At 42.5% G+C, this 13204-nt stretch overlaps 1 protein-coding gene across 5 annotated transcripts in view; it reads left to right on the top strand.

The window, feature by feature from the left end:
* The first annotated feature begins 91 nt into the window (after positions 1–91).
* CLCN6 (chloride voltage-gated channel 6) overlaps positions 92–13204 on the top strand; it is a 33599-nt gene continuing 20486 nt past the window's right edge. For 3 of the 5 annotated variants that reach the window (XR_009695798.1, XM_061160386.1, XM_061160385.1), the window contains exons 1-6: positions 92–307; positions 1373–1432; positions 7194–7259; positions 7946–8011; positions 10586–10652; positions 12579–12685. Coding sequence is in view for 4 of the 5 variants with exons in the window: in XM_061160386.1 (XP_061016369.1) it covers positions 221–307; positions 1373–1432; positions 7194–7259; positions 7946–8011; positions 10586–10652; positions 12579–12685 (453 nt within the window). In the remaining variant the exon portion in view is untranslated. The remainder of the gene's footprint in view (positions 308–1372; positions 1433–7193; positions 7260–7945; positions 8012–10585; positions 10653–12578; positions 12686–13204) is intronic. The other 2 variants (XM_061160388.1, XM_061160389.1) reach the window with 2 other exon arrangements.

Below are 13204 nucleotides of genomic sequence, written 5' to 3'. Positions count from 1 at the left end.
CCCCGCCCCCAACATGGCCGCGCCCAGAAGTCTCGTTGGAAGCCGGCCCTCCGCCGTCATGTGACGCGAGCCCTCGCCCCACCCGTCTGCAGCCACTCCCCGTCTCCATCCTCAAGCTCGAGAGGGCCACGTGACACTCCCGGGACCAGTCACGTGAGGCTCGGATCCTGGGTGGGAGGGGGGTTGGCAGAGGGGTCCAGAGTGGCAGTAAAGGAGGAAGATGGCGGGATGCAGGGGGTCCCTGTGCTGCTGCTGCCGGTGGTGCTGCTGCTGCGGTGACCGTGAGACCCGCACGCCGGAGGAGCTGGTAAGGAGCGGGTGGAGTCGGGCTGGGGAGGGGGCGGTTGCTAAGGGACGGCGAGAGGCGTTGCCGGGGGTGGGGCCGGGTCGAGCTAGGCCCGCAGGTGGCCGCGGGTGGGGCCTGGGCTCCGCAGCCCGGGCTCTTGAAGCATCTGCCAGGCCTCACATGCCCAAGTCTGGGGTCTTTTCTCATAAGCCCTCCCTGGAATCTGAGGGAAGATATAGGCCAGCTCCAGTCAATCTCATACACATTAATTTTTTAGTTTCCACTTAAAAGGAGTTTTGAATGAAACGAGCATTTCAGAATGAGCCCCTTCACTGGACTTTACATATCATGCCGCTGGCTTAGTTTTTCCAGCGCTTTGTCACTGTATCCTTCACCCTTTCTGGGTCACTGATAATCCAGCTTCCCTCTGCAAAGCACCCTGGGAAAACTTGAGTTGTGTCCTCAGAGTTGACAAGTCTCTCCTGATGTAAGACTCCACGTGTTGTCAGAAGGAACCTGAAGTCTTTCCCCCTTAAGCTGGCAGGTGACATCTTTGAAGTGTCCTGAAGATGAGTGGTGATTTGAAGAATGTATGGTAGGAATGAAGAGCTCAGCTGATGACTATATATACCCTCGCCACATCACTCCCATCCCAAAATGGTTTTTTTTGTTTGTTTCTTTGTTTTAGGTGTTCCTATTTGATGATAATGGCTACAGAGGATTTAGAAATTAGTAGCTGGTTTCAGTAAATACTTCTGCCTCTTTCCACTTTTTTTTTTTTTATTAGTTGGAGGCTAATTACTTCACAACATTTCAGTGGGTTTTGTCATACATTGATATGAATCAGCCATAGATTTACACGTATTCCCCAACCCGATCCCCCCTCCCACCTCCCTCTCCACCCGATTCCTCTGGGTCTTCCCAGTGCACCAGGCCCGAGCACTTGTCTCATGCATCCCACCTGGGCTGGTGATCTGTTTCACCATAGATATTATACATGCTGTTCTTTTGAAACATTCCACCCTCACCTATTTCCACTTTTAAAACCATTGAAAGGGTCTCCCTTGTCTGGATTTGTTTTTCTAGACCATCCTTGGAGAAACACAGGAGGAGGAGGATGAGATCCTTCCAAGAAAAGACTATGAGGTAAGATTCTTAGATGCTGTCTTGGGTAACAGAAGGAGTGAGTGACCAGCTCACTTCAGACTGAAGCATTAGGATTCCAACCAGAGATGCTCTATGACCTTCTCTCCCTGGGAGTGAGTGGGTAAGAGATAACTTCTTTGTCAGAAGGGGCTGTTTGAGAAGCCCTTTTCTCACCTTAGCCTCAAAGCAGGGTTTGAGTGTGTCTCCAGGCTTTCATAGATCTATTGCACTTTAACCTGGTTAGAGCATGTGTTTGCCATTAGATTGTTTGCTTTTGTAACTTGTAGAGACCCAGAGTCAAAGCCACTGACAGCATTTGCTTGTAAACAGGTGTGAGCCAGGAAGCCTTGCTTTTCTTCTAAGAGAACTGAGTTTTCAGATGATTGTTTGCTGCCCAAGCAGCTTCTCCTGGAATTGTCAGTTCTTGGTTATAGTTTCTGACTTCATGCTCAGGACTTAGAGAGAGAGCGAGAGAGAGAGAGAGAGAGAGAAAGAGAGAAAGAGAGAGTGAGTGTGTGTGTGTGTGTGTGTGTTTTGTGTGGTGGGGAGCAGTAAGGCCAGTGCTGCTAGAGTACCTTTTATTATTTAGTCAGCTTATAGTGACATTTCCGTGACTTTTGAAATGGCAAAAACAAGCCATGGTTGTGATAGAGGATTTTCATATGATTTGCAAAAGGAAACTAGGGAAAAATCTACAATCCTGTTCATGGAAAGATGACTATTCATTTTACTAAACGTCCTTTTCTGTGCCTTCTTTTAAATAACAAAGTGAAATTCTACTAAATACACTATTTTAACATGGTTTTCCCTCCCAGTTGATAATACATTTTTGTATCAATAGATATTTTTCTATAATACATTTTTAAATGGGGAAATAGTATTTCATTATTTATGAAATAAGATAATATTTTTTATCTGACTTTTCTATGTTATGAATTGCATGGTGGTGACCATCGTTTCTTGTTTATCTTTAATTGCTTTCTTAGAACTAATTCCCAAAGTGAGATTAATCGCTGTCTGTACTTAATGACTTAAAAAATACCACATACTTAAAAAATTCAATATTCTAGAGCAGTAACATACCCAGACTAATTTTCTTTCTAATATTTTCTCTACTCTTGCTGTAGAATTTAGTGTATCTATTATGATTTGTAGTTTCTCATGGGACTTTTTTAAGTTCCATGAGAAGCTGCAAATCATAAATGTAGACAAAATGGGCAGAATAGTACACTGAAACCCTCTGTACTCATCAGACAGCATCGTTCAGTCATGCCTAACCTTGTTTCATGTGTGCACCCGTGCACTTCCCCCTTCCCATATTATCTTGAAGGAAAGTCTGTACATCATATCATTTCACCCATAAACAATTAAGTTCAAGTCTTTAGTGGATAAGGACACTTTTTTCCCTACCATAAGCCAGTGCCATTTTCACACCTAAGAAATTCACAATAATTCCTTGATATCAAACAACCAGTGTTTGGATTTTCCAGTTGTCTTATAAATGTCATAAGTACTTTTTCATAATTTTTTTGAATTGGGTTCCAAATAAGGTCCTAATGTTGCACTTGTTTGATACATCTTTAAAGTCAGATAGGTTTGAGATGAAGTAGATTCCACCTTCATCTTTGTTTTGTTTTGTTTCATCTTTTTTTTCCCCTTGCAATTGACTCAACAAAATAATTTTAAGAGTCTAAAATTTGCCAACTGTACCGCAGTGGTATAATGTGTTACTCTGATGTGAGTGCTTTTAATCAATCAAAAAGCACAATATCCAATGATGTATTGTCTCATATTTCTTTTTAAAAATAATTAATTTATTTTATTCATTTGGCTGCACCAGGTCTTAGTTGCAGCAAGCGGGACCTTGGATCTCTGTCAAGGCATGCACACTCTTAATTGCAGCATGCGGGATCTAGTTCCCTGATCAGGGATGGAACCTGGGCCCCCTGCTTTGGAAGCATGGAGTCTTAGTCCCTGGACCATCAGGGAAGTCCCATAACTCTTAAATATGTGTTTGCTTGTACACAGTAGAAAGATTTGCAAGAATTAGTATGACGATCCATATTGTGCTGTCACCTTGCCGTCCCTCCTTCAACCTGGTGATATCATTCTGATAGTTACAACTGACACTGTCTCAGCCTTTATCCTCCTCCTGGGATCTCAACACTGCGTGTCTGTTCCATTGATCTTCTGTTCCCTTCACTCTTTTTGCTAAATTGCACTCACATCAGTAATGCATTTCCTCTCACCTTATGTGCATATTTGTGTAAATTTTATGGGTTAATGTTCTTTTGTGTGAGTCATTAATATTTCTCAGTTAACCATCTTCTTGAGAGCATTTGCTGTAAAAGCAAGTTTAGTTAGGCATTGGCTCAGAAAAGTCAGCTCAGGTTTTATTTATGAGGGATCAACTAGAAAACCCTTCTTCTGAAGATCTCTCTAAAATGTACTCCTTCCTGTCTTAGTAGGCTTCCCTGGTAGCTCAGCTGGTAAAGAATCCGCCTGCAGTGAGGGAGACCTGGGTTCAATCCCTGGGTTGGGAAGATCCCCTGGAGAAGGGAATGGCTACCCACCCTGGTATTCTTGGCCTAGAGAATTCCATGGATAGAGGAGCCTGGCAGGCTACTGTCCGTGGAGTCGCAAAGAGTCTGACACAACCAAGTGACTAACACAGTGTTGTTCCTGCCTTAGTGAGAGTTCACTGTACGTACTTGACTCTTTCTTTAATAAGTGGGGAATCTTACAAGATGTTAGAATCCCCGTTTTGACATCCATTCTCATTGTAGATGGTTTGAATAATATCAACTTCCTGTTTGTGGGATGAGATCATTACCAAGGAGTATTGTTTTTCTGCATGTCACAGAACCTATAGTGCCCTTTTGAGGTAGAGAAAGGCACCCCCTCAGAGCTGAGGACTTAGAATAACAGGCCTCCCCTCTCTGAGCCATTTCAACGCCAACACCCCTGCTAAAGGCCCACCGAAGCTGCTTTTTGTGTGAGCCCTAAGATGCCTTCCTGAGTGAATTTGGGCTATACCTCAGTCCCCATCTGCGCCCTGTAGCTGGGTGCCATTTTTGCTCATAACCATGGACATCAGCCCTGAGGCCTACCTATACAAGTTTTATTTTTAAAGAATTTTATTTTAAAGAAGTTGTTAGTTTCCTAAACCAAAGAGTAACATATACAGCAGAAATAAAAGGAAGTTAGTCATGGCAAAGGAGAAGTAATTATCTGGTTTTAATAACAGATCATATAGTTCTTGGGTACATGTTTACCAAGTGTCAAATTTTCAAAACTTAAAAAAAAGTTTGGTGTTCTTGTATTACAGTTCTTTCTAAATGTCCCTTTTAATAGCCTTATTGAGCTATAATTCACATTCTATACAATTTACCCATTTAAAGTGTACATGCAGTGGTTTTTATCTACTTTTTTCATGCAGTGGTTTTTAGTATATTCACAGAGTTGCACAACTATCATCAAATCAATTTCAGAATATTTTCATCACCCAGAGAGAAAACATGCACCGATTAGCAGTCACTGCCCACTCTTCTCACTCTGACCGTAGGCAAGCACTAATCTACTTTCTGTGGCTATACCTTTGCCTGTTGTGGACGTCTGCAAACCTTTTCAATGTCTATGGAGCCTTAGCGTTATTAGAACCATCAAGCAAATAATTGCTAGTGGTTTTTATACATATTGAGCATGAAGGATATCATATTTTTCAGCATGTTAATTTTTTCCCATTTGTTTCTAGAATGTGATGTCACCTAATTGATTAAAACGTGTGTGTATATACATACACACATGTATATGTGTGTGGACATAATAGTTAACCCTTGAACAACATGAGTTTAAAGTGCGCAGGTCCACTTACATGCAAGTTTTTTTTTTCCCCAATAAAGATAGTGCCTATATTTTCATTTTACAGATCTTTAACTAAGTGTGGGGGAAAATTTGTGTTCCGTTAGAGACCACAATGTGTGGAATCCAAAGAACTAGGGTTGAGTCCTGATTCTGTCCACATTATTTCAGCTTCTTGTCCTTGGTTGAGCCATTTATCAAATTCTTCATTTTTGAGGGAGAAATAGCAAAATGTGGATTTTTACCTGTGTGGAAAGTTACTTCCCCTAACCCATATGTTGTTCAAGGGTCTACTGTATGTGTGCGTCTATGTGTGTGTATATGTAAACTATATATGTGTATATATATTATCAATAAATACATGTATGTTTAATCATTCACTGATGGGTCTAGTTTCCCAGTGGAAATATTGTTTACTGGTTTTTTTTCTTCCTGATTGTTTTTTTTGTTTTATAATCAGGCAGACAATTTTGTTTCTAATATCAAAAAAAGTACACCGTATTTGCCAGGAGAATTTTAGGTAACATCCAGATGTGAGTGCCTCCTGAAATATCACCTCAGAGTTAACCATTGTGAACGGTTTTCCCAAATGTTTTCTATTATATGCTGACATACAAATCTTCGTTTAATCAAAATAGGATGCTATTATACATTTTAATCTGCATCTGCCTTTATTTATTTATTTTGCATCTTGCCTTTTTTACTTAATCTTTGCACATTGGCCACATCTGTCCTTGAAGACCTGTCCAGATTCTTTTTATGGCTACATGAATGTGTGCATGCTAAGTCACTTCAGTCGTGTCCAACTCTGTGCAACCCTATGGACTGTAGCCCGCCAGGCTCCTCTGTCCATGGGATTCTCCAGGCAAGAACACTGGAGTGGGTTGCCTTTCCCTCCTACAGGGGATCTTCCCAACCTGAGTCTCTTACATCCCCTGCATTGGCAGGCAGGTTCTTTACCACTAGTACCACCTGGGAAGCCCTATGACTACATAGTCTTCCATGTTGGGTGGATAAAAGTTGATTTGATCAGTCACCTGCTGCTACTCCAGGACCCTTTTAGAAAAGGAATTTGGACTTTAGGTAGTCATAGAAATGGAATGAACTGTCACATGTCACACCTGCGTTTGTTTAGCGGCTGACTCTGAACTCCTGTGTGGGAGTGTGGCTACCAGGCCAGTGTCCAAGTTTGTTCACTAGCTGATGTGTAGGTAGCAACAGGTTATGGGTAGAGAGCACACAGCAGACTGTTTTCCTTTGGTGCCAGACTGCTGCTGCTTGTGCACGATGTAGAAATAAAATCACTTCCTTTGAATTATTCCTCAGAAGTGTCCCTGGCACACCTGCAGATCGTTTGCAGAACTGCTGTGTTCTGTGAAGTTTAAGGAACTGTTGTAGGACTCAGGCTGGATCTGTGCCTCTTCCTAACATAAACCGAAAGTTGTTTTTTAAAACAGTCTCCACGTTTGTCTCGTGACTCACCTCTTTTTCACAGATGCTAACTGCAGAAGATACTTAAAATTAGACTTGCTAAATTAGTTTGGTTCTGGTTAATGGAAGCATTTGTTCGTCAATGGAGTAAGTTGGATAACACCAGTGAGGGTGCAAGGTCTTTTAGTGTTTGGCAGAAACAGGGCACTTAAAAATATTTAGTTTAAAACTTACTAACACATAAAGTATGCACCTACAGGGGTGCTGCTGGAACATCCATGTAAGTGATTTTGATTAAGAAGGATCTGAGGGGGTCTAAGAGTCTGTGTTTCTATCGAGCCCCTCTTGGGTGCTGCTCTGGCCATCAGTGCTTTGAGTGATGGGAACCGGAAGGTTTATCCTTTCCAGGTTATGGTAATTCTTCCTATCTGCTTATGACTTTTTCTTTACTCACACATCCCTCTTTCAGAGTTTGGATTACGATCGCTGTATCAATGACCCTTATCTGGAAGTTTTGGAGACTATGGATAATAAGGTGAGTTCCTTATTGATCTTTTGGGACCAAGTAGGTTTTATGACAGCCTCTTTTTCTTTTTCTTTTTAAATTAATTTATTTTAATTGGAGACTAATTACAATATTGTAGTGGTTTTTGCCATACATTGACATGAATGAGCCATGGGTGTACATGTGTTCCCCATCCTGAATCCCCCCACCTCCCTCCCCATGCCACCCCTGAGTACCCTGTCTCATGCATCGAACCTGGACTGGCGAACTGTTTCACATATGATAATACACACGTTTCAATGCTATTCTCTCAAATCATCCCACCCTCGCCTTCTCCCACAGAGTCCAAAAGACTGTTGTATACATCTGTGTCTCTTTTAGACAGCCTCTCTTTCTGTTCTAAATATTTTAGTAATTTTTCTTAACCTTTGGACTCTTAACCCTTTTCATGGGATATCTATTAATACCATCTATTAACCAAATTAAGTCTATTAATTCCTTAGTCCTTCAACCTGCCAGCCAGCATGTCCACTGTCAGTGCACCTGGCCTGGCCCTTCACGTTCTTCATTCTTGCATTGTAAAGCTTACCTGCCACACTAGACATCATGTCTGTGCTTGCTGTCCATGTGAAATTTAGTCTGAAACTGGTTGGCTGAGATGTAGTCCCTCCTTGCTGCCATCATAATCCTGAGTCATTCTTTTCCTCTGTGAACAGAAAGGTCGCAGGTATGAGGCAGTCAAGTGGATGATGGTGTTTGCCATTGGAGTCTGCACCGGCCTGGTGAGCAGGCGGGGAGATCATGGGCCAAGGGGCGGCGGAGGGCAGAGGGCACGCACCAGTCTGGCAGATAAGTCATTTGTCCTTATAACAGAGACTGCCTTTTTTTGTTTCTTTCTTTTTTAAGTATAATCCTGATACTTTTTTATACTTTTCACTTTATGAAATGAAAGTGAGCCATGCAACGCTGATGCCCTTTAAAGCACTTGAAGTCTTGCTCAAGACCTGTCCTTTGTTATGTGGTCCCATTAGGTAGCTGACAGAGTGGGGAGAGTGCTTAGTGGATGCTGAGGTCACTCTGCAGGGAGAAAGCAACATGATGAGAACAAAAGTGTGACTATTATGCTCTTTGCTTGAGCACAGCGTGCCAGTAAACAGGACATCACGGATCTCCATGAACTCATTACGCTGTCCCTCTTCCCTGAACACTGCTCATTTTACCCAGAAGGTAGAGCTGGCCATTGTGGGTAGAGGAATATGCCTGAGTGCACAGGGTTCTGGGTCAGCACGTTCACAGATGAATCCCAGACGAGAAGAAATCATGAAACATTGCCAAAGATTGTCATAGCAGAAGTCTGGAACCATAACTACTGATTCACCGTGCTTCAACCCGGAGCAGAGAAGCTAGAAGAGTTAGCAGACAATCCAAATGATAAATGTCAAATCTGATTTTCTGTCAGTACAGTGTTAGAAAAGGGGATTGTCTTCATCCATCCAGACTGCTACAGCAAAAGTATCATGGACTGAGGAGCTTAAACAACAGGCATTTACTTTTAATAGTTCTGGGGTCTGGAATGTCCAGGCCAACAGATCTGGTGTCTGGTGAGCACCCAGTTCATCATTCACACATGGCCGTCTATTTGCTGTGTCTTCAGGTGGCAGAAGAGGCAAGGGAGCTCTCTGGGGTCTCTTTTATAAGGACACTGATCCTATTCATGACCACAGAGGCCCCCCCCCACCTCCTAATGAGAGGGGGTTAGCATTTCAACATATGAATTTGGGAGTGGGCAGGGGAGACTACAAACATTAGCCCATAACAGTGTAAATGTATTCTTAAGCAGTAGTCTATTAATCACCTTTCTCTAGAATTAACCACAGGTTTCAAACTTAATTCTACATAACATACCCATTAAATGTAAATACATATGTAAACGTAACGTAGCCACAAGAACTGACCACAGGTTTTAATTTCAGATTTTTACTGTGGTAAATTCAAAGATCAAGAAACATCTTACTAGTTAAGATTAATAGCATTCAGGAGGCCTCTTTGATAATATTCTGATGGATGCTATTGTGGGGGCACCATGGGCTGATTTAATTGTTTTATTTTGCTATATAGTTTCCTGGTTGCAGATTACCCTGTAATAAGCATAGTTACTAGCAATATGGGTGTTAGTCTCTCTGCTACTGTTATGTCAAACTTTAGCAACTCTACAGAATACCCTCCTGTTCTCAGAAAGCAGACCTGCCTTAATAATGTAGCAACCATCTCCTCTTGCTACTGGCTGTCTTCTCCTTTGATCTGTGCAGTTCAATGTTTCAATATTTAAAAAACCCCTGGGCACTGATTTGTGGGAAGACCAGAGTTAAAGGCACAAAGCCTTTGATCCTAAATTCACATGGTCAGAAGTCTTCCCAGTTCTCTGTTAAGTCCTGAGTATGCACTTCAGAGAGTGAACTAGTAGAACAGGAGTGGTTTTCTCTTATTCACCAGGCTAACCATTGGCTATTCAATGGTTATAAATCAAAGTCATAATTTATTAAATGGTAATAACAGAGTGCCAAAAAATCGATGCTTTTGAATTGTGGAGATTCAAGGAGATCAAACCAGTCAATCTTAAAGGAAATCAGTCCTGAATATACTTTGGCCACCTGATGCAAAGAGCCGACTCTTTTTTTTTTTCCGACTTGGAAAAAATCCTGATGCTGGGAAAGATTGAGGGCAGGAGACGAGAGTGACAGAGGATGAGATGGTTGGATGGCATCATCAATGGACAAGAACTTGAGCAAACTCTGAGAGATAGTGGAGGACAGGAGCCTGGTGTGCTGCAGTCAAGATGGTTGCAAAAACTGGGACATAACTTAGCAAATGAACAATAACAGACGTGCAAGAGCCATATACTACTCCTGAGTAGGTACTGGCTTTCAAAGTAATATGCTGATACCCTAAGCCTTTCTACACTTACCCAGCTAAGGATCACTGAAAATGCGTTTGGATTTCTCCTTTTGACCCTGCCTTTGGGAAGAGCAGAGCAGGCCCTCACACGCCTCTGTACTGTTTCTCTCTAAGCACTGGCAGTCTTCGTTGGTCTCAGGTTCTTTTTTTATTCTTACTCCTCTGTGTTGTAACTCTCCTTCTGACAACTTAGCTACACCCCTTCTTTTGTCCTCAGAAGGGCCATGGGACCAGACTCAGGTGGGGCACTCCCTGACTAAGGAAAGGCCTGTTCACACATGGCCTGTCGGTAGCATGGGTGCGTGTGACCAACGAGAACCAGCAGTGGGGGTGGGGGCTGTGTTTCCAGGGGGGTGCCTGTGACTGTGGAGACCCAGGTGACAGCTCTGTGCTCCTCCCAGGTGGGCCTCTTCGTGGACTTCTTTGCTCGGCTCTTCACGCAGCTCAAGTTCGGAGTGGTGCAGGCGTGTATCCTTTACAGGGGTCACGGTGTTCCCCAACATCTGTGGTTGCTCACCCTGCTTTCCCATATAGAAATGAGTTTATAGACGTGATCTTTGAAGAGCTACTTTTTGGCCACTTGGGTTTAAAGTTTTTCATTATTATCAAAGGACACAGAAGAAGAGTTGAACAGAAAGATGTTCATAGTCATGGTAACAAGACACGAAGCCCAGATGCCTGTTTTTTTCTCATCAGTCTGTGAACTGATTGTGGTTCCAAGGAAAGTTCCACTAGAATTGTTCATGGAACTTGAAAATTATCTTCCTAAATTTGTGTGGAATCATAAAGAGCCCAAAGTATCTGAGACAGCTTTGAACAGTGGATGGGACTGGCCATCCTAGGTGTCAAGACTTACATAATTTAAGATAGTGATTAACCCAGTGTCATATTGGTACAAGAACACCTAGTTAGACCAGTGGAAAGTAATAGAGAAGCAGAAACTGGCCCACACACATACAGCAATGCAGTGAGTGACAGAGTTAATACTATAAATCAGTGAGAAAGGGTGGGTTTGTTAATAAAAGATGCTGGGAGATTGGTTATCCATCTGGAAAAACACAAATTAGATTCTTACTTTGTACTATATATTAATTCCAGATGGATTAAAGATGTAAATAGGCAAAACAAAACTTGAAGAGACTGTGTAATGTCAAGACCAGGGAGTAATTTCTAAGAACTCCAGAAGGCATGAAGATCAATAAACTTGATGACATCAAAGTAAACACGCACCAAAAAGAAAAAAAAAGACTCAGACAATAAAACCCCATAAACAAATTGAAAAACAAGTTTACAGCCTAGGAGAAGTTACTCCCTGTGCGTTTAAGAGACAAATAATTAGTATCCATAATAGAGGGAGAACTGCAACTCAGTAAGAAAAAAGCGGAAGCAGCTCAGTAGAAAAACAATGCAAAGGATGTGAGCAGACAGTTCCCAGAAGAGGAAAATTACCTGTGGAAAAGCGCTTACCTCACCACCAGCAGGGAAGTGAAAATTAAGTACATAGGAAGGTACGCTTCGCTGACTCCTGTGTTTGTGTTCTAGGTGTGGCCCTCTGATATGCTCAGAGATGTGATTGCAAAACTCTGATATCACACCTAATGGAGAGTGGGACAGTTGTAATTCGGATGGTGTAATTTCTCACAGAAGTTAAATGAACCAGAGCTTTCAGATCAACATGGCTAATTCTCAAAAAGTGTTGAGGGAGAGAAGGCAAGGGTAGAAGGTGCATCAAGCGCAATGCCCCTGTTTTAATTTCAGAAACACAACAGTGTGGATGCAAATGGACATGTTCTGGGGAGGATGTGCAAGGGTTCAAGTTAGGGGGTTCTTCCAGGAGAGAGGGAGGGAAACACAAGGGGTTTTGTTGTTTTGAACGGTATCTAGTGTTTTAATTTTCAAGAAGCACCTGGAGCAGATGTGGCTTAACACTGAGATTTGTTAAGGCTCTGAGGGTACAGATGTTTGTACATCTTGTAACGTTTGAAGTATTTCAAATTTTAAAATGGTTCCTAGTGTAGGAGACAAAGGTTTCCCTGGTGGCCTAATGCCTACCCATGCAGGAGTCACAATTTCTATCCCTGGGTCAAGAACATCCCCTGGAGAAGGAAATGGCAGCCCACTCCAGTATTCTTGCCTGGGAAATCCCATGGACAGAGAAGCCCAGCAGGCTACCATCCATAGGGTCTTGAAAGAGTCGGACATGATTTAATGACTGAAAACACCATGTAGAAGACATCTCTGACAGTTGTGTTTTTGTGAAGTTTATATGTGGAAAACAGGAAAATGTGCAGTAAGCAACCCCCATGCTTCAGAGGAAGAGAAACTGCTTCATATCTAGTGGTGGTAGGATCACTCCAGCTGGCAGGCTCGTTTTTCTTAACCCTGTGTCTGCAGCGGTGGAGGAGTGCAGCCAGAAAGGCTGTCTCGCGCTGTCCCTCCTGGAGCTCTTGGGTTTCAACTTGACCTTTGTCTTCTTTGCAAGCCTTCTTGTCCTAATTGAGGTGAGGTGTGATGGGGGTGAGGCAGTGGGGGTCTTGCCTTCTTGCTCACAAGGTTGTTGGGGACTCCATTTTTCTCCATCTACATTTCCGAAATATCAAAACACTGATTTAGTCTTAAGAGTATAGATTCCTGTAGAAAAAGGGATCTCTCTTTCACTTAGAGAGGTTTTCTGAAAGTGGTTTCAGCCTCTGGAGAGATTAAAGGGGAACACTCTAGACTAGGAGGTTGCTTCTCAACCTTGGCAGCACGTTAGAAGAAACACCTGGGGAACTGTAAAAACACCTTAGAATAACAAATGCTTTAAACCTTAAAGAACTTTAAAAGTGACCAATACCCAGCTTAGACAAATGAGGTGTGAAGGAAATGAAGGGTAGCGTTGATTGTTGAAAAGCCTCCCCTTGCAGGAGATGTTAAATCACCAGGCACTTGTCAGAAATGCATCAGGCCTACCTAGTGTGGTGCTGTCCAGGGTGAGCCCAGTGGGTTCTGAGTTTCTGAGTATGCCTGCTCTTCCCCCT

This window comes from Dama dama, chromosome 14 (genome assembly GCF_033118175.1).
Source record: "Dama dama isolate Ldn47 chromosome 14, ASM3311817v1, whole genome shotgun sequence".
NCBI classification, from domain to species: domain Eukaryota; kingdom Metazoa; phylum Chordata; class Mammalia; order Artiodactyla; family Cervidae; genus Dama; species Dama dama.
Note: the sequence above shows the minus strand (reverse complement) of the source record. Positions and strands in the feature narration are given on the sequence as shown.